At 39.7% G+C, this 24,881-nt stretch overlaps 1 protein-coding gene across 7 annotated transcripts in view; it reads left to right on the forward strand.

The window, feature by feature from the left end:
* The first annotated feature begins 10,891 nt into the window (after window positions 1-10,891).
* The window catches only part of ATRIP (ATR interacting protein), a 28,453-nt gene continuing 14,463 nt past the window's right edge, over window positions 10,892-24,881 (forward strand). The window contains exons 1-6 of one of the 7 annotated variants that reach the window (XM_073352374.1): window positions 10,892-11,022; window positions 13,279-13,732; window positions 18,136-18,218; window positions 18,510-18,680; window positions 20,919-21,034; window positions 22,849-23,009. In XM_073352374.1, coding sequence (XP_073208475.1) covers window positions 13,297-13,732; window positions 18,136-18,218; window positions 18,510-18,680; window positions 20,919-21,034; window positions 22,849-23,009 — 967 coding nt within the window. In that variant the 5' untranslated portion in view covers window positions 10,892-11,022; window positions 13,279-13,296. The other 6 variants (XM_073352375.1, XM_073352376.1, XM_073352373.1 and 3 more) reach the window with 6 other exon arrangements.

Raw genomic sequence — 24,881 nt, forward strand, 5'->3', positions numbered from 1 at the left:
CCATCAGAGGACCTTCCCTCTTATCCCATGACAGCTTACTTTGCTTAAGAGCTTTTGGTGAGGGACCTTGTCAAAGGCTTTCTGAAAATCTAAGTAGACTATACTCACTGGATCCCCCTGGTCTACTTGATTGTTGACCCCCTCAAAGAATTGTAGTAGATTGGTGAGGCATGATTTCCCTTTAAAAAAAAAAAAACATGTTGACTCTTCCCCAACATATTATGTTCACCTATGTGTCTGACAATTTTGTTCTTGACTATAGTTTCAACCAGTTTGCTGGTACTGAAGTCTGGCTTACCGGCCTGTAATTGCTGGCATCACCTCAAGAGCCCTTTTTAAAATTGGCCTCACATTAGCTATCCTCCAGTCATTTGGTACAGAAGCGGATTTTAATGAGAGGTTACAGACTACAGTTAGTAGTTCTTCAATTTTGGTTTAGGTGGAGCCCATCCTTCCTTTCCCCAAAAGTTTCCCCATTTCCTAATAAATCAAAACCCCTCCTCCGTGCACCATTGTCTCATCTACACATGGAGACCTGCAGTTCTGCCTGTCTAACTGGCCCTGTGCCAAAGCATTCCAGGGAATGCTACCTTGGAGATCCTGGACTTCATCCTCTTACCTAGCAGCATAACTTTGGCCTCCAGGACCTCTCTCCTATCCTTCCTTATGTCATTGGTACCTACATGTACCATGACCACCAGCTCCTCCCCAGCATTACACATAAATTTATCTAGATGTCTCGAGAGAGCCACAACCTTCGCACCAGGCAGGCAAGTCACCATGTGGTTTTCCTGGTCACCCCAGCTATATATGTTTCTAATGATCGAATTGCCATCTCTTTCTAATAACTGGAGTTCCCTCCCCCAGAGAGGTATCCTTGGTGCGAGAGGATACCACATCATCATCTGGAAGGAGAGTCCCAACTATGGGATCATTTCCCTCTGTTCCAGTTGGATGTTCTTCTTCCCTGAGACTTTCATCCTCCTCAACAGCACAGAGATTGTCAGATCGGGGGTGGGACCGTTTTACTGTGTCCCAGAAAGTCTCATCTATGTACCTCTCTGTCTCCCTTAGTCCCTCCAGTTCAGCCACTTAAAGCCTATACACTGTCTCTGAGGACCAGGAGCAACTTGCACCAAATACACACATACGCCACCTGCCCCTAGGGCAGGTAATCATACATGTTGCATTGGGTGCAATTAACTGGATAGCCCCACTCTGTTGCTGGGCTTTTGCCTTCATTTTCTTTTTTCTTCTGCAGCTTGTTCCTTTGTTGATGTTTTGTTTTTATCAGGGGGTGTTTTTGGCTGTAAATTTAAAGAATGTTAAGTGTATCTAGCCCCCCCCCCCCCACTCCTCCTCTAAACTCCCTCGCAAAACTCCCCAGTTAGCCGCTCCTGTTGGCTAACACAAGGCTCATAATTAAAGTTCTTTGTATGTGGAAATAATCCAGTCACTTATTTCAAGGAAGTTAGGACCTTATTTCTGGGATTACTAGAGTTCCTTGTTCTCATGGAAGTGGAAACTAAACAGGTCGTCTAAACCTTGTCCTTGGGGAAATGCAGTAGTTCTAGGAACAGTCTGTCTTTTTCCTAAATTCAGACAGCTACTGGCCTTTTTATTCCCAGGGCCCAGCAAAAGCTGCTGCTTCTAGACCATCTCTTCTTTCACAGGCTTCTGCCCTTAACAGAGCCTCATTTGGAGAGATATTTTGTTTCTCCTCACAGACTTTGTATGGCCTTATGTTTCATGGGCTTCCTACCTTAAGTTCTCTCCTAGAGAGAATGTAAAAAGGGTATTATTTTTCCTCTCTGGAAGGAAGATAGCCAGCTACTTATTTCTTTTATCATGCTGCCCAATGAAACCCAGCTGGAGGGCCCTACCATAATCCTGAAAGTGGTAGCAATTGCTTCAGAGTACAGGACGTTTTATTTCCTTTTCTAATCTCTTCACCTCTTCTTTGCCTGTCTTAGTGGTGTATAGATCTTGCACATCACATCTAGTTATGCATGTCATGGTACTTAAGTCTTGCAAGATTTGCATCTGTGGATTTTATAGAAGAAGATTAGCTGTACCTCTAGGCTTTGATTTGTAGCACTAAACAAGGACATAAAATTGCAAAACAGAAATTATAGTATTCACTGGAAATAGTGACTCCAACAAAATTTCAGCCAAGCCACTACATTAATTTACTAGTTATCAATATGTAATAAGTTAATAATTTTTACAGCAAGCAAACTTTGGGAACAAATGTTAGATTAATTTTTCAAGAAGAGAAAAGTTGCTGATTTTCCCCCCATTCCTTCACTCCAGAACATGTTGCTCAATTAACTTAAAATTTTTGCGGAAAAAACTCTCTTCGGACCTAGGACTGATGTGAAATTTCAGGCCCAAATAGGTTGTTTCATCAAGTGTGTAAGGCACGGGGAATCAAAAGGAAAGTCTTATAAACATTAAGACACAACCACAATTCCACTTTGTACTGGAAGAGAGCAGGTCTCTTTTTGAGTCCTTTATAGCATAAATCAAATATTTCCTCACTAAACTGTAACTGAATTCTGGCCTAATCTCAGTTTATTTTTGCTAGCTTCTGCCACTCTGCCTTCTGAGATATTGAATTTATTACATCCATGTTGCACTAAGTTTGCAGTTAAAATCTCTTCACCCTGGTTCTGTATGTACAGACAACATGCTTCCTTCCTTTAAGGGGACAAGTTCCTATTTGCTTTGAAACTGAACAAAATGAATATTTGTAACCACATGGTACAACTAATAACATAGGAATGCAATGTTCTCCTCCACTTTGTCTTACTCAGTTATAAAAGGTCAATACTGCCCAACCCATCCACAGTGACTAATACTGTATACAAGCAACAGGACTAAAAACGGATGACCAAAAAACTGGAATGATTGTACTACAGTCATTTAAGCCTTTTTTGTTTTGAAAACGAACTCAGTGACAGTGACCACTTCCTGTCCTAATGGAATTGCAAGACTCTTGAATGAGAAATGTTATACTTGATTAAAATAGTGCACAAAATCTATTCTAGAGTCAAACTTAGTTTTCAGCAATTCAAAATCATTGTCCAAGTGTTGACATCAAATTAAACTCTGGTAGATTTACTTCTTAGGCCTTGTCTACACTAAAAGCACTGTAGTAGTGTAGGAATACCACTATGATTATATTTTTCCAGGAAAGTGCTCTTAGAGTGGATGCAGCTATACCAACAAAGCTGTACTTTTTATTGATACAGTAAAACCGTCCTCCACACACACGAGGAAAAGAAGCTGTACTGGGAAAAGCTCAGTTTTGCCGGTTTAACTGCACATACACTAGAGGCTTTGTTATATCCTTAACCAACAGTGCTATGCCAGCATAAATCCGTAGTGTAGACTTGGCTTTACTCTGGCAATGCCCATGGATTTAGGCCTGATTTACACTTCAGTTTTGCCAGCATAGGTATGTTGGTTGGTTAGGGGTGGATTTCCCCTCCCCACTCCTAACCAACATAGCTATGCTGGCAAAAGATCTAGTGTAGATGCAGTTCCACTGGCAAAAATATCCTTTTATTGATATAGCTTATTTACTGGTCATTTTTTGCTTATATAAGCTGTGTTTCCACTAGCTACACTAGCAAACCTTTTCTAGTGTAGGCAAAACTTCAGTTACTGAGGTAACAAGTTAAATCCAAAACTTAACAGCCAGATAGGTCACAGAAATGCAGTAATGGAGCAGAGTCAATCTGCTTCCTCTGAAATCAAAGCGTGAAAAAAAATCCCAGAGCAATAGAATCAAGACTAAAGAGATTCATTCATTTGTTTTCCTGCCTATATAGCCACTAAGGTCTTACTTTGAGAATTCAGGCCCCCCATGTCCATCCCAATAAGGTTAATGGCCCAAAATATAGAAGGGTTTGATGACTCTTGAAAGCGGTCTCTGCCGTTTAAGAAGAAAACTTGTCCACATTATATCCCTTCCTAGCCACCCTCTGAGGGGATAAAATTATGCTTCTGACTACAGAAATTCGAAGGCCACTCCAAAAATGAATATACTCAAACTCCCACTCTGATGTACGTTAAAGATTAACTAAAAGAGCTTTTACATTGCCAGAAACTGAACTGCTGGCAGCACCAGTTGATGACTATTAACTAGAGGGTCATACACTTCATTGTTCTGTAGGCAGAGCTCATTACACTGTATGTGAAATGGGAATAATACTTGCTGATATTGGTGACGTTCAGATAAAAGACTAATTACTTAGTAAGTATTTCTGTGAAAAAAAAAAAATTCTCAGAAGATTACAGTACTCTGCCGGAACAACACTGATTTAAGAAGTCTTACTTAGCGGTAATTTAACATAGAACCAGGAATGAACTTCCAGAACAGAAGTTTGTTCAGTCGCAACTATTTATAAGTCAGTTATTTAATTAGATGCAAATGTAATATAGCATCTGCTTATAAACTGAAGCTCCAGGACACTAACATGTTCTAAGATATTTCAAGTTATTGCAACACTACTACACATCTTCCGCAATTAATAAGGAATATCTCAAAGAGGGGTGAAAATAACCTGCCTGTCATCTTTGCTTCTCCTTGGCATGTGGGCTGGAGAGCAGTACACAAAAAAGATTCTGACATAAATTAAGTTAATCAGTATTGTATTGGGCAGGTGGGGGAGCTAACAATTTGAGGTTCCTTAAAAAAAAAAAAAAGACAAAAAACACTCTTGGCAATCAAGAAGAGTTATTGTTACATGCAATAATAAATTCTTTCTGATCTTTCCACCTAGATTGCATGCAAGGGACCTCATCTTCCTAAAGAAAAGTAATCAAGTCAGAATTAATTTGGGGACTAAACAAAGAGCTGCAGGGAAGTAAAGTCGATCCATAAGAGGGAGGGCGGAGGGGAGGAAAGGGTAAAATTAGTACGGCTTCACAGTTAAAATGGCTAGCTATGTGCACAACTTGATGGTGCTGTGTGTTTTCTTTTTGCCATCGTGCTGTACCATTAAAAGCAAACTGACTTTACCAAATGAGGTCTGAACCTTTCCCTAACCATTCCCTTTAATAAGGAAAAACTGCCACTAAGGCATGAATTCTTAGATCCATATTAACACAGTTCAAAGTGCAGGCAGTTTCTTTCAAGGCTGTATCACTCCACAACCAAGCATTGGAAAGCATGGAGAGAGCAATGCTGTGCTCTTACCCTGGGGATTGAGAACTACACTTCATCTCTGATGATTCCTAAAGTTAGTCTTCATTTCATGTTATCCACTCATCCATGGAGTGTACTTTGGGTATACTAAATATCAGACTTTTCAGCACCCTTGTGAGTATAAGTAGGAATAAAACTTCTGACTGAGGCACTGAGATCAAGTAATAGTCAGACCCTTATACTCAAAGAAATAACAAAAAAACAATATTCACTATTAAGCTTGTTATGCTAGATCCATCACCAGTTGATAATATATGCTACTGTTGAAGCCTAAATATAAAATAAATATAAAAGTTTTAAAGTAAAATTCTGTGCATTTCATAAAACATTGAAAAGGAAAATATAGCAATTTTCTTCAAGCTGCTATTTGAATTAAATAAAGTTGATTCCTCTTACCTTTGTTTTTCACTACAATTCTAGTCCTGCAAACATTTAATGCTTAATATTAAATACAAAAGTAGTTCCATTGCCTGCACAGCTGGTGTACTTAAAATTAAGCACATGGTTAAATGTTTCTCTAATATTTTCACATCTATAGAACCTGCTATCCAAGGCTATCAAACTACTTTACAATGAACTCAGCCTAATAGCTCCCTATGAGATAAGCCTTCCACTTCTTACTGATTAGGTATCCTAGGATCTAGGGTATAAGCTGTGCCATTGAGTACTGAGTTTGTACAAGGCCTTTTTCTCTAGTCATATTGTACGGTCTGAGCCCTTTGTCTGAAGCCATATTAGACAAGCAGCAGCCATAAGCCAAGAAGCAGAACATCACATCCTCACATTCCATCTAAAATTACACTAAAATAATGTAATATCGGGCTGTTAAGAAGATGATTTTGCCCTAATAGTACCCACCATCACCAGATGAAGAAACAAATCTTAAGATTGTTAAAAAAAAACCTTTGTTTGCTAGCATTCTGTCTGGCAAGAAATCACTTGTCAATAGTTTGTGGTTGTGAAATTCCCATTTCTTTATTTTTTTTGTCTTTATGGTCCCCACTTCTCTATTGTTTATCTGTATGGTCTCTGTTACATAATTAATTTTGCTAGGTGTAAATTAATTAAGGTGGTGGGGTATGATTGGTTAAATAATTGTTTTACAATATGTTAAGTTTGGTTAGAGAATTGTTTAGTAATATTTTAGTAAAATGATTGGTTAAGGTATAGCTAAGCAGGACTCAAGTTTTGCTACATAAACTGGGTTCAAGAAGGAGACCAGCAAAAGAAAAAGGAAAGACCTGGAAGAAGAAGAACTCACCTCTAAGACACAGCCTAAGATCAGAGCTGCTAAGAATTCTCTGCACAACTGTGATGTGCAGCAACCAGAACCCAGACAAGACCGACCTTGCCTGGCCAACAGGGAAAGTCTGCCTGCATGATAGGATTCGTGAACATAGCATTGTATGCTTAGCATATGTATTCTGTTTGGCAATTGTTAACAAATAGAGGATAAGGATATTACTGTGTAAGGCTCTTTCACTGGTAAAAAGTCCTGCAAACCCGCAGAAGATTACACCGTGAACTCTAGGAATTGGGTAAGAGAGGGTGCCTTTTGCCCAGAGCCCAAGAAATTGGGAAAGAGTGGGGGTGCCTAAATTAACAGGGTTACGCCTTGAGCCCACAGAAGGGTAAAGGTGGGTGCTGTAGAGTGTGTGTAACAGAGAATTGGGTACTTAAATTAGCCACATTACACCCTAGGAACTGGGCAAGGGTGGGTGCCTTTTGCCCAGAGCCCAGAGTTACCATACACACTGTAACAAGAGTGATCAGGGTGTTATAGTGTGTATGGTAACACCCATTGTTTCATGTTCTCTGTGTATATAAAATCTCCCCACTGTATTTTCCACTGCATGCATCCGCTGAAGTGAGCTGTAGCTCACGAAAGCTTATGCTCAAATAAATTTGTTGAAGTCTCTAAGATGCCACAAGTACTCCTTTTCTTTTTGCCGATACAGACTAACACGGCTGCTACTCTGAAACCAGGTATTAAAATATTTACCCATCTCCAAGGGAGAGTGGTTGTGAGTCTTAAATATATCCATATTTGTAGAGTGCTTTGAGAAGTTTTCATGACAGGTATTTTTGTTACTACGTTTGCTTTTAGTCTACAACCTTTTAATATCAACATAAGGTTTGTAAAGTATGTATCACTGCCATAATTTCCTGCCAATACATTTTATTCTCTTGACAGTTGTTTTTATAAATCAAATATATTTTTTTAAATTCTCCATCTTTCACTCCCTGGCTTGTCAAAGGATGGGAATGTTTCAGAGACAACATATTCAGCCACTCAGGATATGGCTACACTGCAGCTGAAAGTGAGCCTTCCAGCCTGGATAGACAGACTTGTGATAGCAGGACTCCTGCTAGCATGTTAAAAATAGCTGTGTTGACACTGCAGTCTAAGCTTGGATGGCTTGACAGCTTGTCTCTTAACAGAAGTTGGTCCAATAAAAACTATTAACTCACCCATCTTGTATCTAATATTTTGGCACCAACATGTCTACAACCAGCAAAGTTATTGGGGGATTTTCCTCAAGCTATTTATTTTAAGTTTCTCTTTCTCTTGCATTTCAGTTTCCTTGCAAATCAGCTGCCAGATCTATCTTTGTGTGACACCCTGCAAACTCCATGCTAACATGTCACATCCACTACAGAGTGAACAAAGTTTTTAGGGTCAAGTGGAGGCTTTTTTTCCCTTTAAAGCATACTGTGCATATTTATACATTTTTTGTGTCTGTTTTATGCATAGTAGGATATAAAATAAGCACATTTAAACTACAAATTTAAGAAAGCAAAAACTTAATTCCCTCGGTGCTAGTGCCTTGACATATGCCTCTGAATGTTAAAATCTGAGTACCCAAGTCAGCTAAAGCAATTCAAACTCCTCACACCTGATTATGTGTAGGTGAGCTAGACAAATTCCAGTGTAATTATGAACAAAATGAAATAACAGGACTTGAAAAATAGGTTTGACTGAAAGATACCACACTTCTCAGATGATCTTTGTAAAAATTAATCTTCTGTGTAAGTGTGCATAAGAGAGAACAAATGTGCTTAAAGAGAAAACAGTCATACCTTAGGTAGAAACAACAAGTACATTTCTCTATTACTTGGACTACATGGCCAAGACCTAGTCCAGTATACTTCCTACAAGCAATAAGAGATTTTTGGATCAGGAAAGAAAACCTCTTTTTAGAAGAGATATCTAACTATCCATTTTTGGAGAGTCAACACAAAAATAATAATTCTCCTCAGTTGTTTTTTATTTTGACTACCTAATCAAATACAATTCATAACACAAAGTAAACAAACATAAAAAAGTTGCTCATCCTACTCCCTCAGAATTCTTTTTAAATTTTTCTCATTAACACCTACTTTCCTATGAGACTGTCCTCTTTATATGAGCCTTTTGAAAATTAAGGGCGGCTGTCCTGTCTCCTTTTTAATTTCCAGGGCCCACTTCTGGGTCCTCTATTTTGGGGAGGGTGTGTCACAAGGGCTTTAAGGCCCCCCTTTTGGATCCTGTAAGGTGTATACCACCAAAACAGATTATAAGCAAAATTAGGCAATAAGCAAGTGAAAAGAAATGTTGATCTGTTATAGAAGCCATTTTAAGAATGGAGGCTACAGTTAAAGTCATTGACTAAATTAACAGAGTTGAAATGATACTGAGAATGATACAGCGATGATACAGAAAATGACACTTTACACTTTTCACCCAGAGATCTCCAAGTGTTTTACAAAGATTGGTAAGTATTATTATCCACATTTTACAGAAGGGAAATTGAGATACACAAAGGATGAAGCCTAGTTCTCACTAGAAAACATTTGCTGATATAGCTGTGGCAATGTAGTCATACCAATAAACTCTCCTAGTGTAGATGCAGCTTCTACCAGCAAAAAAGTGCTTTTACCAATCTAGTATATACTGGTACCCCAAGCAAAATAATATATACCAGTAAATACACTTTTATGCCAGTATAAATGCATCTACACAACGATTTTTGCAGGTACAGAAATGTAGCAAAAAAATAAAAATTATCACACCCCTACCCAACATCACCATATTGATAAAAGTTTATAGTGTAGATCTGGCCTGAATATCTTGCCCAGGGGCACCCGGGAAATCACTGGAAGAACTCTGAAAAGAACCCAGTTCTGACTCCTATTCCCCTGCTTTAAACATTAGACCAGCCTGTTTCTCTTAAACCACTTGCAGTCATGTCTCTATTGTGTATGCTTTCAATTGTTAATCTTGCATTCTCCTTTCAGGGAAAAAAAAATATGAGAGGGAACTGAAAAAAAATTAAGACAGCATGATTAACACCTTTCATATGATTCTGCTGATGCAATAACAATACCAAGGGCTAGTATCAAAATGTTATTCTGTGCTGCATCATGTTCACCTATTTTTTCTGCAGTTTATTCTAACTGAAAAAAACCCAACCAACCAAAGGCCTTACACCCTCAGTTTTGAAGTCATACAAATGAAAATTGCTCTGCTAGGATCACCACAAGACCCAATATTTTGTAATCATCTAGATCGTCTCAAGGTGATCCTCCACAATGATCAAGCTAGGAGTCACAAAGAGGGTAACCATCTATGTTTAATGGAAATAATAATGAAAAACTATATGAAAAATACAGGATAACAATTTTAAGGAGCAATGTGCCATTTGTGCAAAATCTTAAATTCAGAACATGTATACTTCTTTGCACAATTATTGCTGAAATACAGTATAAAGTGTACACTCCCATACATTATTGGATTGGTAGAGGGCATTAGCCACCATAGCAAGGACATATAATCAAATAAGGGTGGAATGTGTCTACAAAACACCAAGACATCAAAATACAGACATGTAACACTATGATGTATCATGGCACTGTGATGTTGCCACAGTGTCATGGCACCACAACATTGGCAAACAATGCCAGAACCCATTATGCTGCTTCTACTTTACCAAACGGTGTCATAATGCCATGATACTGTCAGACTAGGCCCTGGTGTGTCATGACACCATAATGCTGCCAGATCAGGTCAAGCTATGTCACTGTACCAAAACATCAAGCTATGACATGCCACGCTGCACCATGGTGCTACTCAGTAAGATCCTGTCACCTGCTGTGGTGTCACCAAGCAAGGCACTGTGACGTGCCAGGATATCACCAGGCCAGCCTATGCCATGTGCCAGGCTGTCACGTCAGCAGGCTAGGCCAGGCCAGGCCAGGTGCTGTGATGTCACCTGGTAAGGCTGTGAGGTCAACAGGCCACGCTCCGTCATGGGCCACACCGTTCCGGAGGTGGGTGGCTTTGTTCTTTATCCCCACATTTATCCACGTCACTCTCCAACGAAGCAGGCTCCAGATACCGCAGCTGGTACCGGGTCGTTTCAGGGGGCCGGCTAGAGCCTGGAAACAACGAGGTGGTGAGGCACGAAACGGGGCCTGCTGTTCGAGGCCTTATCCCTCAGGCGAGTGCGTGACCAACCACTGACAAATTTACAGAGCTGGCCAATCGCTGAGACTCTTGCATCCGGCAGCTCCACGCCCCTCTCTAGCAGATCCTCCGAGGCTGCCGGAGCGAGGGATGCTGGCCGGCGGTGCTCTGATTGGGTAGTGGGAATAACTGCTCGCCGCCGATTGGCTGCGCTGACTGGCGGGGCCAGAGAGCGTGGAAAGGCAGGTGGGGGCGGGGGAGCGCACTCCATTAGGAAGGCCGCGATGCCGGGACCGCAGCGGTGAGGCGGAGCCTCGTTCCTGGCCCCTGTGTGAGCGGCGATCAAGCGGAAGCCCTCGCGGTAACGGGCCCGCCTGTCGCCCCGCGGGGCAGGGTGTTTTCCTGGGCAGGGGCTGCCTTGAGGAGGCGGTGCGGGCAGCGGGGATCGGACAGCGCTAGCCCCGCGCTGCGGGGGGAGTGTGCTCGGAGCTCTTGCTCCCGAGACTGTCCGGGGGTGGGAGCCACAAACCGCCTGGCCCGGGGGTGCGAGGGGCGGGGCTGTGCGCACAGGTACAGCGGGAGACCGTGCAAGCTACGGTCAGCTCTGCTCGGTGTTCAGGAGGGTCCCCATCCCGCCAGCGTGTCCAAGGAAGAGCTGTAGGACAAGCGCCCGGAGTGGTCATAGAGGATCTGATCCTTAAAAATGGACAGACGGACTCCAGGGCCCAGCCTGGCTTTTGCTTCCCCAGTTGGCTTGTTTTGGCATCCGTCAGACCTGCAGGAGTGTTTCTGTTTGGCTTGTCTCCTATGGCGCCAGAGCGAACTCCGGCTGGAGATAATGCAGCAACCAGAGTTCGTTCAAAACCAGTGATTGTGGTTAGAAATATATTGCTTATGGCGGCAGGTGTCTTCTTATTTTTTTCCTGAATTACTTTTATCAGCCCAGTTAACTTTTCTGTGTAATGGAACTGAATCGAGTGATGCACCTTCACTGCCCTGCATTAGCGAATTTAACATAATCTTGATATGATGTGGTTTGTGTTAATGTAAAAGCAATCCAGAAAATATCAAAGCAAAACTGATGTCTTTCTTATATGAGTAGTACTTTATTTTCAAATAGTAGAAATCAGAGATGTTAAAGACCTTTTAGGTTATCTACTTAAAAATACTCCTGTCTATAGTGATGGGCTTGTGGTTTTTGGGGGGAGGAGTGGTACTTTTGAATGTCTCAAACAGAATGTGGTTTCTAACATTTCCTTTGGGAGAACCAATTTCATAGTTTTATAGAAATATTTTTTGATACTCAGACTAATTTTGTACTACTTTATTTAATGAGACACTGGAGAATGACTTAGGCCCCTAGCTTTTAGAAACCTTTTAAAGAACATCTGATGATTATGGCTTGTCTACAGTTAAAATGTTGCAGCGCTGTAGTGTTTCAGTGAAGACACTATTTGCATCAACTGGAGGGCTTATCCTGTTGACATACGTACTCTGCCTCCTTGAGAGGTAGTAACAAGGTTGACAGGAGACTTAATCCCGTGACCTAGTGCTGTCTACGCCATGGGTTAGGTTGGTTTAACTGTGTCACTCAGGTTTGTGGATTTTTCACACCTCTGTGCGATGTAGTTATACTGACCTAATTTCCTACTGTAGATCAGGCCTTAGAGTTAAATGTTGCTTTCTAAAACAGATCGTGGCAGGACTGGCAGAAGTCTGTACCACTTGATGTATGTCATATATGGGTACTTTGATGTCAAGGGGACAACTATCAAGAAACTAAATATCTTTAGTGTGTTCTAAACTTTAAAATCAGAGTAATCTTCAGATAGTATTTTACTATGCATATGTCAGAAAGCTGCTTTTCTAATTGGGGGAATTAAAATAAAACTGTAATGATGTTATCAGGCATTCTTTTGTTCAAAATGTTAGCTGATCCTATGTATCAGCTAGTCAAATTTGACATGAGATTGCTTTAGAATCTAATGCCCCTTCAAAAAATATGTTGCTGTTTTTAAGCTTACTGTGACAGTTTTATGTTCTTGTTTAGCTTATACAGAGACTCTAAAAATAAGACCATGTTGTGTCTTGCTTTTGGAAAACATGAAGAGCAGAATTTCAAGGGCATGCAGCCTTCTGTAGGAAGAAAGAACAGGGGCATGTCTCCTCCTTTTTCTGGAGCCTCCTCCAGAGCTGTTTTTCAAAGGGTGTTTGGCCCTTTCGATTCATGGATGGTTTCTTCTTGGTTAAATTTCCATGGTGTTAAGTAATATTCTGTAGAATGACATTATTCTTATGGATGTAAACAAAACTACAGTTGTTTCTTTTGTTCATTTCTGATGGCATGAAAAACATATGTTTCTATGTTGCTCTACCTTAAATGATTCAAAATCACTTTCTAAATGGATGGGAAGCTCTGGAGTTTGCAACATCGCTTCATCTTTTCCAGTCAGTTAGTGAGGGACTGTGCTGGAGACTCTTGAACCCAGATCACTGTGTGGTAGCACACTTGTTTCTTCATATGTTCAATTGTTTATTTGTATATTGTGGAATAAATTTAATTGGGAAAATGGTCCTTTGAGCATTAAAATGTAATGGTTTTTGTTTTGTTTCATAGGGTAAATATTTATACAGAATGTCGGTGAACTCATTATTTGGGAATAAGAAGAGAAATAGCTCCATATTATATGGTGTGGATCAGGCACAGATTATGGCTTCGTCTTCTGTTTATCGAGAATCCACTAGTCGAGGATGTATCGGGAACCACGGAGATGGCTTTCCTCCAAACAAGCGTTACAAAAGCTTTGAGTCAAAGTCCAAACAAACAGAAGATCCTTTTGAAGACAATGATGACTTCACAGCTGATGATTTGGAAGAAATAGATATAATTGCCTCACAGGCTTTATCACAAGTTCTAGACTCAAATACTCATTCTAGAACAACACACATCCAGAAACCTGAGCAGAATGCTAGACCATCCTTAACCCCTAACAACACCAATCAAAAGTCTTTGAATATTGAACAATGGAGTGTTGCCTCTAGTGCAAAAAAAGATATGAAAGACCAGTTCGGTATGTGTAGTCTTGGAATATGGGACTATAATTGGGGATGTGAATGCCTTGATGTCTCCTTATTTTCCAGATCTGGGGATTGACATGCTGAACTTGTTCTTCCTAGAAAAATGTCTAAAGTAATTAATTATCTTTTGAATAGATTCTTTAATCTCAGCCCCAAAGTAAATTGCACTGTTGCTGAAATGTTCATTTATGTTCTTGAAGCTATCTTGAGTTACCAGAATTAGTGGGGGAAAATGTTCTAATCATCAGGGGAATCTTAATTTCTGGATAACTTAACTGTCAAGAGTTGGTATGTACATCTAATGATATGCCTTAAAGAACTAGTTATAGAGCTTGGCAAATAGTATGACTACATGTGATAAAATAGCATTAAGTAAGAAGTACTCAGAAGCTGTGCTCCAAATATTTGTAGGTGTAATCATTTGGAAAGATCACACTTTGATATGATAGCACTGTTTTTTGTGTGTGTGCAACGCCTTATTCTAAGGAAAGTAAGCCAATTTAGCAAGCTTTAACTCAGTGTCACAATGGCTCTGAACCAGATGCTACTGTAAGGGGAAGTAGCTTGCTGATGGACATTCAGCAAATGTGAGGCAGAAATGGAATTAGAATACCTGGCTTCCCAGACTTCAGTTCTAACCACTAGGCTACACGTGATTGTGTAATATCTGTCATATGCACAAGTGATTTTTAAATTCCCTTTTGGGAGAGAAGGGAAGGTGACCTGTTCATAAATATCATGCAACAAACTTAAATCCTCTGAATGGGTGGGATCTTCTACTCATTGTAAATGCTGATCAATAACTTTTTCTGGCCAAAACAAACCTCAATTGTTATCTGCACTACTGTTTATAACATTTGTAATATTAATGAGAATCTACTAGTGGTCTAAGCACTGGTTATGAAATACCTCACTTCCCTGGAACATCACTTTTAAATCCAGCAGGGTTTAAATCGGGTTTAAATCAGCTCTACACCTTTCAGAGTACGTAAATTGAATTTTGTGTGACTTGATTGAATATGGAGTCTCTCAGATAAGACAGGAATATCCATGTTCCTGACTCTTTGGCCAGTATGTGGAAGGTCCCGGAGCATTTGTGAGAGTAGAAGTTTACCCGTGCCCTGGACAAAATGCTCCCTCTCTTCCCATTCCCCCCTTCCCCCCCCGCCCCCAGAAAGCTGTACAGCATGTTGAATGTGGCTGTGTTTCATCGGTGATACATGCATAGTTTACATAGTACCTTACAAACAGAAGAAGAATATCTCAGGTATGAGTGCCTGCCAGTTGACTCCTAGTAAGCTGTAATGGAAAAGAAAAAAATTTAATTGTTAGGAATTTAGCCTTAACTGGTTAGTGTCTGAATTTATAAAAGCTAAATAGATCCTTAACCCTGAAGCTTCTGTTTTGAAGGCAAAACTCTGGGCTGGTGCGTGGAGCTAGCCACAAATTCAGAGCCCAGGTTTATGCCAGTTTAATATTTGATGGGTGGGCACTGGAGAATACCTGGTGTTCGGAGGTCATTGCTTATCTGTGATAACAATGTGTACGCTTAAAGGACACTTTCTATTGAATTTGGCTTAAAATCTAAGTGGCTTGTGTGAGAATGGAGTAAGAGAAAAGAATCTTCTACAAACTTAAGACCAATAGAAGTGATTGCATACGTTAAATCCAGTAGTGTTTATAATCCAAACAAGTCAAAGTGGATAGGAACCTAAAAGAAAAATAGAATCCAAGTTTTTTTTGTTTATTTTTTAAGTCAGCTTTCATGGAGGAAGAATTCAAAAAGTAAACAATCAAGATAAATATCAAAAAGTAAACTAGATGTTTAAATTCTTCTAATTTCATAGAAGGGACCGTTGTGATCATCTAGTCTAGGGGTGGGCAAACCTTTTGGCCCAAGGGCCACATCTGAGTATAGAAATAGTATGGCGGGCCATGAATGTTCATGAAATGGGGGTTGGGGTGTGGGAGGGGGTGAGGGCTCTGGCTGGGGATGAGGACAAGAAATTAGGAGGTCAGACTGCAGGAGGGGGCTCCAGGCTGGGGCAGGGGTGGGGTGCAGGGAGGGTGAGGGCTCTAGCTGGGGGGCAGGCTCCGGGGTAGGGCTGAGGATGAGGGGTAGGAGGGTGCTCTGGGCTGGGCCCGAGGAGTTTGGAGGGTGGGAGGGGGATCTGGGCTGGAACAGAGGCATGGGGGGGTGAGGGCGCTGGCTGGAGGTGCAGGCTCTGGGGTAGGGCTGTGGATGAGGGCTTTGGGGTTCTGGAGGGTGCTTTGAGCTGGGACCAAGGGGTTCAGAGGGTGGGAGGTGGATCAAGGCTGGGGCTGGGGCAGGGGTTGGGGTCGGAGGGGCACGCTCAGGGATGCAGGTTTCGGGCGATGCTTACCTCAAGTGGTTCCCGGAAGCAGTGGCATAGCCCCTCTCCGGCTCCTATGCACAGGCATGGGCAGGTGGCTCTGCTGCTTGCTGCCCTGTCTGCAGGCACTGCCTCTGCAGTTCCCATTGGCCACAGTTCCTGGCCAATGAGCTGTGGGGGTGGTGCTTGGGGCAGGGGCAGTGTGAGGAGCCCCCTGGCTGCTTCTACATGTAGGAGCTGGAGTGGGGCCATGCTGCTGCTTTCTGGAGCTGCATGGAGTGGCCCCCGACCCTGCTCCCTGGTTTGAGTGCCGGAGTGGGGCAAGCCCCAGACCCCGCTCCCCCGTGGGAGCTCAAGGGCTGGATTAAAATGGCTGGTGGGCTGGATCCGGCCTGCGGGCCATAGTTTGCCCATCCCTGATCTAGTCTGACCTCCTGTATAAAACAAACCATAGAACTTCCCCAAAATAATTTCTACAGCATATCTTTTAGAAAAATATGCAATTTTGATTTAAAAGTTCTTGGTGGTGGAGAATCAACCTGTGGCCAATTATTTCAGTAGTCTAAGGTACTGCAAATAGTGTGGATGATTTAAATCTTCAAGTGGAAAACCTCAATTTAAATAATTGATTTTAATGAACTTTTCCATTTGTACGTTAGTTATTTTCTATAGAAAGGTGCATTCTTATTGGTTTATAACCATTCAAAGATGTTGATTTACAACTAAGTAGAGCCTTTTCCCCTAGATTTGATAGATCTTTTTGCTACCTAGGAGAATACACTATAGTATACGTTATTTTAAGCAGTGATATACCTTTATATTTTCAGATTCTTCTTTATTAATTGTACATTTTAGTATGGCAGAAAATCAATGATACATTGCTTATTTAGTAGATAATTAACTTTTTGCTCATGATTTGTCAAGCTGAATGAGGATGGTAAATGGAATTTAATTAAACACACAAAACAGCATATACATTTAATTCTTACTAAACCAAACAAGTCCTTAATACACTACATAACCTGTTGTGCCATATTTATAAAGCTTGACCTTGAAAACTTGATGGTTTTTCCCCTAATTTTTTCTTTATGTAGAAAAAAGCACACTTCAACTTAAATTTTTGATAGAGGCTTCTGGATTTAACGTTTTTATTTAAATGTTTTGAGATTATAAGAAGTTTAGGCCTTAACATATTTTGTATTAAATTCAGATTTCATTTTAAACAGGCTTATTTTTTAAAAGAAACACTTATTATAATTTAAATGACAAAATAAAAATCTTAAATTTTTAAAAACCTGATTTTATCCACCCTCATTACAAGTTGTTTGCTTTGTTGGGTTTTTTTGTTTCTTTTTTGAGTAAAGAAATCCTAATGGATGGGTTATAGTAAAGTTATTGTGGAAACAGAAGTATCAGTTTCCTGAGTTAGTGCCAAAATACTAGTGTGTGTGTGTGTGTGTGTGTGTCTATTGATACTTCTATTTCCACAATAACTATATATATATATATATATATATATATATATATATATATATATATGGGCTTGGCAGAATTCTTTTTTTATTTGTTTTATAATTTTCAGTGGATGACATTGATTATTTTAAAGCATTTTTTTCAATTTTTATCAATTTAAATTTTCACAGTTGTGGGAAACTACGGGTGTGAGGTCAGACAATTATTTAATGACAGTAGATGTTGACATTCAAAAAGTTAAAGCTTTATAACTATAAAAACACAAACTGTCAACATCACATTTCAAAGTATACAAAGTAAATATGCTTAAATCAAACTGAGTTCCCAAATAATATTTTTCACACTTTTCCAGTCTGTAAATTTTGATTGACAGAAATATTTTTTCATTAGTTTGCATGTGTATGGTGAAATTGACATTTACTGACATTTACCAATAAATATATAATCCTTACAAGCTAGAAAATATGTGATGAGTAATAATAAAAAAGTGAGATGTTGAAATGTTATCAATAATAACTTGTTATATGCTTCAAAGTGGAGTTGGTATCAGAATTCCCTCTTTTCACCAGGAAATGGCACTGAAGATATTGGAATTAAAGACACATTTGGATTTGAAGTACTGCAAACACAACATGAAGAAGTTAAGCAAAAGGTTAATTGCCTCTTTTTTTTTCTTAATCGGCTGGTGTACTGGTTATTACAGCAATTTTTGGTGGTGGTTTAATTTGTGACCTTTGGATTAAGTCCTGTTTAAGGTATCTTTAATCACCGTGGTTAGGATGCCTGGATCTGCAGAAGGCCAGTCTGCTTAAAAAACAAATCAGGTTACTCTTCAGGAGAACAACTCTAGGCCAAATTGTGATTTCTGTTGTTTTTGGCTGAATTGAATCCATAATATCAGTGTTGTAAATCCACACTTTTTAAAGGTATGCTCTGCTTGCAGCTGAAAGAAATACAGGATGAAATCCTTATTAAAAATGGAGAAATTAAAATTTTGCGGGACTCAATGCTGCAGATGGAATGCACTTTGGAGGAACAGAGAAGATCATACATGCTATTGGAAAAGGAAAAAGATCAGACACTAAGTGAAAAAGAAAAGGAGTTCTCCAAAAAGGTAGCGTGTGTGGTTTGTTTTTTGTTTTGTTTTTTCTCCCTCTGTTATAGCTGTCTAACTTCTTATGTGGAAAAGCTCAATTGTTTGTAAAAAGAAAAGGAGTACTTGTGGCACCTTAGAGACTCTGAAACCTGTCAATTGTTTGTTTGTGACTTAAGCAAAATAGAATCAGTCATTACTTAATCAAGAGAAGGGCATTTATAGCAAACTTTCCTCTAACTTTTTTATCCAAATTATGGGATAACTTCCTCATAGGGGACAGTGGTGATGTTCTTCTAACAAATTATAGGAGTGTTGCACAAGTGGCTTTTGGAAGGACCTGGAATGTTCAAACTAGAATTACAGCCCCATAACTGTCCACAAGGTCCTTTTGGAAGGACCTGGAATGGACTTTTTTATCCAAATTATGGGATAACTTCCTCATAGGGGACAGTGGTGATGTTCTTCTAACAAATTATAGGAGTGTTGCACAAGTGGCTTTTGGAAGGACCTGGAATGTTCAAACTAGAATTACAGCCCCATAACTGAAAACTTAAAAAGCATTGTATCTCTGTTTCTACAGCCGAACTCCAACTTTCTGTCTCTTCAGTTTTCCCCCAAAAGCACTGTGAAAGGTTGCTGCTGCTGCTTACCCCACTGCTCGGGTCCTCTAGTGCAGTCCTCCCTTGAGTGGCAACTAACTACAGTAACCATCATGATGAGTTTGCCTTATTGTACCAATGTTTGGTTGTGTTGTGTTGTATCTGATTCTCAGCTGGGATAGCGTACAAATGAACTGAGTGTTTTGGCTTAGGTTGCATTGAGTTAATAACTGTAGTTTTGGTGTAGTAGTATGGTAATCTATATGTAAGCGCGGGAAGGTTGGTGGTAGCTGAGCAAAAGGTGAATTATTAGCATAAACAAGTATCTTCACGGCAAAGCCCTTTTCTTTTGACACTGACTTGAAAGGGAAGGTTAACTTAAAGCTTCTCAATAGCAGTTGAAACTTTATGCCCTTGTCATCAATAGGTTTGCTCCTTGGTGACTACTTAGAGATTAAGGGTAGGTCTACGCTACCCGCCGGATAGCAATCGATTCCCGAATGCTCTCCCGTCGACTCCGGAACTCCGGCACTGCAAGAGGTGCAAGCAGAGTTGATGGGGGAGCGGCGGCAGTCGACTCACCGGCATGAAGACGCTGCAGTAAGTCGATCTAGGTATGTTGACTTCAGCTACGCTATTCTCATAGCTGAAGTTGTGTACCTTACATCGACTCCCCGCCCCAGCGTAGACCAGGGCTAAGAAGATGATTAGTGAGATGCACACACAGAGACTTTTTAGTTTTATTAAGAGCATGATCAAGATAAGCAAAATCACAGAACTAGAAAAACAAGAATGACAGCAGAATTCACATCATGCATACTCATGAATCTGCGGATCTGTGGGTTCTCCTTAAGATGAGATTTAGCATTAAGGTGGTCACCAACCTGTTATGCCAAGGTCCTTCTGAGAGCTGGGTATGATTCCTTTTTAGCCACCTATTCCTTACATCCACTTATTTCCAAGACCATATTTGATTAAGTCTTGTCTTTTTGTTTATATTTTCCATTCCTGCTATTTATTTTTGGGACAACTGTTGTAAGCATTTGCACCGATAGATTGTTCTGTATGCAGTCCCGTTAAGGAGGCCTGGCTAAATAAAACCTTTGCTGTCTAGACAATTTAACCACAAAATATATATATTGTTAACTCTTCTGACCAAGGTTACTTACTAATGCTAACTTGTATTAGGCCTAATGTGGCCTTATGCTAATTATTACTACCAGTAGGCCACAGGCTAAATACTAGGAATCAGACTCACTGCAAAGCCTACTTTAAAATGTTTGTTTCTTTGCTTATTCCTGTATGAATTATAGCATTAGTTTCATTTGCACTAATTTAGCAAACATCTTAACTCTTTCTAAGATAGAAATGATTATTCCTGATCTGAGCTTAAGTCATGCATCAAAGGTCAACAAACTCATGCTGTAACATCCCAATCATTGAAGGTTTTAAAGAATACGTTAGTCAAACACTGTCAGGATGGTTTAAGTATACTTAATTCTGCCACACCACTGGGGGGAAGGAAGCAGGGGATGGAATGGACTAGATGACCTATTGTGGTTCCTTGCAGCCCTCCATTTCTATGATTCTGTGTTTGTTACTCTTCCAGTTTATATAGTGTTTAATGCAAAATTACTCACTTGTATTCCTCTTTCAGTTACAGTCATTGCAGTCAGAGTTGCAGTTTAAAGATGCTGAAATGAATGAATTGAGAGCAAAACTTCAGAACTGTGAAAGAACTAAGCCTGTTAATCCGTCAGTTACAAATGCCAGGTACCAAATAGTTTTGAAAGACAGAAAATTCAAATGTGAATTATTTCATGTATGGAGTTTCATTAAACATTGCAGAGCAACTTCTCTGCTGGCATAACTCGATTGGTGTCAAAGAGCAAAGGTGTTGAAAATTGCAGTACACTAGCATTCTTTTGTCAAACGCAGCACAAATATCACATGAACAAATAAAGTGTATGAAAATTAGTTTCCCGGGGTATAAAATAACAAAGCTAAAGTCTGAAGTATAAAGCTCTGATTTAGTATCTTTTCATTGTAAAGTTGCTTCTAGCTAAAATGTGTCCTTTACTGTGAATTTTAAAACGTTAGGTTTATTGACATTTGTGTTTCAGGTTTATTCAAAGCATATTTTGATACAGCTCTAAAAATATTTATTACTCAGATTAAAAACTCTTCAGTTTTCCAGGGTCTTTTGTAAGGCCAAAGAGAACTCTTTCACTTAATGCATGGAAAATTTCTTTAATATGAAATGTTTTGAGTTCAAACTCTTACCATAGTGCATGCACTGTTGTCTGTAATCATTTAAAGGTCTAGAAAACATGACCTATGAGGAAAGATTGAAAAAATTGGGTTTGTTTAGTCTGGAAAAGAGAAGACTGAGAGGGGACATAACAGTTTTCAAGTACATAAAAGGTTGTTACAAGGAGGAGGGAGAAAAATTGTTCTTCTTAACCTCTGAGGATAGGACAAGAAGCAATAGGCTTAAATTGCAGCAAGGGAGGTTTAGGTTGGACATTAGGAAAAACTTCCTAACTGTCAGGGTGGTTAAGCACTGGAATAAATTGCCTAGGGAGGTTGTGGAATTTCCACCACTGGAGATTTTTAAGAGCAGGTTAGACAAAGACCTGTCAGGGATAGTCTAGATAATACTTAGTCCTGCTATGAGTTCAGGGGACTAGACTAGATGACCTCTCAAGGTCCCTTCAAGTCCTATGATTCTGTGTTGCAGAAGTTCACCTAACATGGTACCTTTGTCCTCCATTAGCCTGGGAGGATGTCTCTCTCTTTTTTGCTCTGGTCCCCACCAGTCCCAGACACTTGTATGATGAGATTTTAAAGTTCCCTGTGCCTTGTTTGTTTTTAAATTGAGAGCTGGACCAGGACCCACATGTTTTACCTCTTGGAGCTGCTTGGGGGGGGGTTACTCTAACTTTAATCTTGTAATATACTACGTGCCTGTACAGCCATAACTGGAGAGACAGTGGATTCATAATAGGAAGTTGTAGAGCACAGAAGACGAGATGCTCTCCTGTGAACTCTTCCACTGTCTTAACAGATTTTTTTTTTTCTGTTGACCTGCAGTAAGCTGACCTCTTCCCCCAACAAAATAAGTTTGACTTTTTCAGCCAGAATCCACATCTTGCATTGCCCAAAAAGCTATATGTATTTTGAGCTGGATCATGCTCTAGCTAGTTAAGTAATTCAAGTGTAAATAATATACACTAACAGTACTGTAAATACAGGTGGAAACGTAGTATGTTCGTGTATTTTGTGAAATAACTTACTTTATGATTTCACAGAGTGTTAGCAAACACTTCAAAATGTGCAATTTTGTCTTTGAATAAATTAGTACATAATACCTATATTATTAGTTAAATTAGTACATAATATTTAATAATTAAATAAATTAGTACATAATACCTATACCGTCGACTCTGCCTGCGCAATACCCATGACACATCAGAATTCATGGAAACTGATGTGTATTTTAAAAAAAGGTGTGATACTTCTTATTAGTAACATTCAGAAATTACCCCAAGTAGTCCTTTATCCAAGCATTTGATTTAATCTTTTAGCCCTAAGAAGAGTCCCTCCAGAATTGTAAAATTGGAAGGATGTTCTCTTCAGACTGGAAAAAAATCTTTTCCTACAAAAGAGACTTTCAGCGCTGACATGTCCCTTAAAGTATCCTGTTCTGCAGCAAATTTGCCTGCTGAGACTTCTTTGAACAAGGAGGGTAAGGCACTGTTTTTATAGCATCCAAAAAGTAGCTAGATGTAAAGCTTTGGGTTTCACTGTTGCTTGTATTTGTCTTGTATTGTATGTATGAACAGTTTGTAGGGCATTCCTTCACTTACCACAATAAAATACTCTGGCTTTCCACTCAAAAATTCTCTTTTCTTCTCCTTTGCAGCTATCTGTATTAACTCCCTCTGGCTGAAATTTGCTCTAGCCCTCATGTACAGTCTCAGGACCATGAATATTGCTCTCGGGCATGGTCTACACTGGGAGGGGGGGATAGATCGTCAATAGATAGCAACGTCAATGTAGCTGAAGTCAATGTACTTACCGCGCCGTCTTCACTGTGGTAAGTCAACTGCTGTCGCTCTCCCGTCGACTCTGCCTGCGCCTCTCGCCCTGGTGGAGTACTGGAGTCAATGGGAGAGTGCTCGGCGGTCGATTTATCACGTCTAGACTAGATGCAATAAATAAATAAATGGACATACCCTCAGTCAACTATGAAACTTCTGTTAGCACTAGTGGGAGTTTTATATTGAAAGGCATGGATTTAAATGTGCACGTTGCATAAAAGTGACGATGCTTTCTGCTCTGTCTTAGTTTTTTAGGGAAGACTAGGGTTCTTCATGCACAAGCCTAGCATCCATGCTCTATTTGTGCTGTTTCCTATGACCAAAAACCTGGGGAAAATCCATGTTATCTCATTCCCAGATACTTAGTTCTTTCCTCTTGAATAATTACCTTATTTAACATCTCTTTCTGGATTTTTGGATTAGTACCTCTTGTTGTTTAATAGCCTCATATTTCTTTCCCTTCAAAAAGGAAGGGATGTATGTATTTTGTGTGTTTACTCTCAATGAAGGATTTGGAAGACTGTTTACACAATTATTACTTTTGCATGGATTTGGGGATTAAATATCATTAATAAAATTGTTTCAGTTGCTGGACACTGGAAGAGTACATGACTATTGGAGAACCCTACTTTGAGAAATCTGACTCTGCAAGATTCTCTCAATGAAGTAAATGGAATTACTCATTAGATTCTTTGTGAGAGTAAGGGGTGCAGGATCAGGTCCATACACCCAAACAGTGATTAAAATTTCATGTCTTCTAGAAGGTTGGTAATATGGCAAAAGTCTGCCAAAAGGATGTAATAGTTCATCTATCTCTTAAAAATAAATATTTAAAAAATGATGTAGATAAGTAAAGAATACTTTAAAAGACAATTTGATGCTGAGAAAACAAAGAACTAAATACAGTGGTGTAAAGTGAAGTAATGCACACGTGGCAGAGTCACAGATTAATGCTAGGAAATGATAAAGCTAAGAAATCTGCTCAGATCTGCAAATGGCCAAACGATCAGGTAACCTTTATGGGAGCATCTATGCTGAATCAGAGCAGTTGTCCATCTAGTCCAGTATCCTGTCACAAACAATGGGCAATACCAGCTGCTTTAGAAGAAAAGTACAAGAAACCTCACAATAGCTGTGAAGTATAAATACTTACACATCCATTTCAAAACACTGGATCTTTAGCAATTACTGTTACAACACTCAATATTCTTGTTATCCATATAAATGGCTAATATCTTTTTTTGAATCTGGCTAAGGTTTTGGTCTTAATTGTAACTTTGGGCAAGGAGTTCCAGGGATATCTCTGATTACATAGTAAAGCACTTTGACAAGTGGAGAGAACTATAAAAGTGTTAAGTATTGTTGAGGACTGCATGGTCACTCTGAAAATCTAAGTTCACTTATATCCTCACTCCTTGACAACTAATGTTGACTGTCTACTAACTAATTTTTTTTTTCAAAAAATCACTGTGGAATGGTGATGTTGAACTAGCCTATGACTAAACTGTAGAGCAAAG

Source organism: Lepidochelys kempii, chromosome 7, assembly GCF_965140265.1.
Source record: "Lepidochelys kempii isolate rLepKem1 chromosome 7, rLepKem1.hap2, whole genome shotgun sequence".
NCBI lineage: Eukaryota > Metazoa > Chordata > Testudines > Cheloniidae > Lepidochelys > Lepidochelys kempii.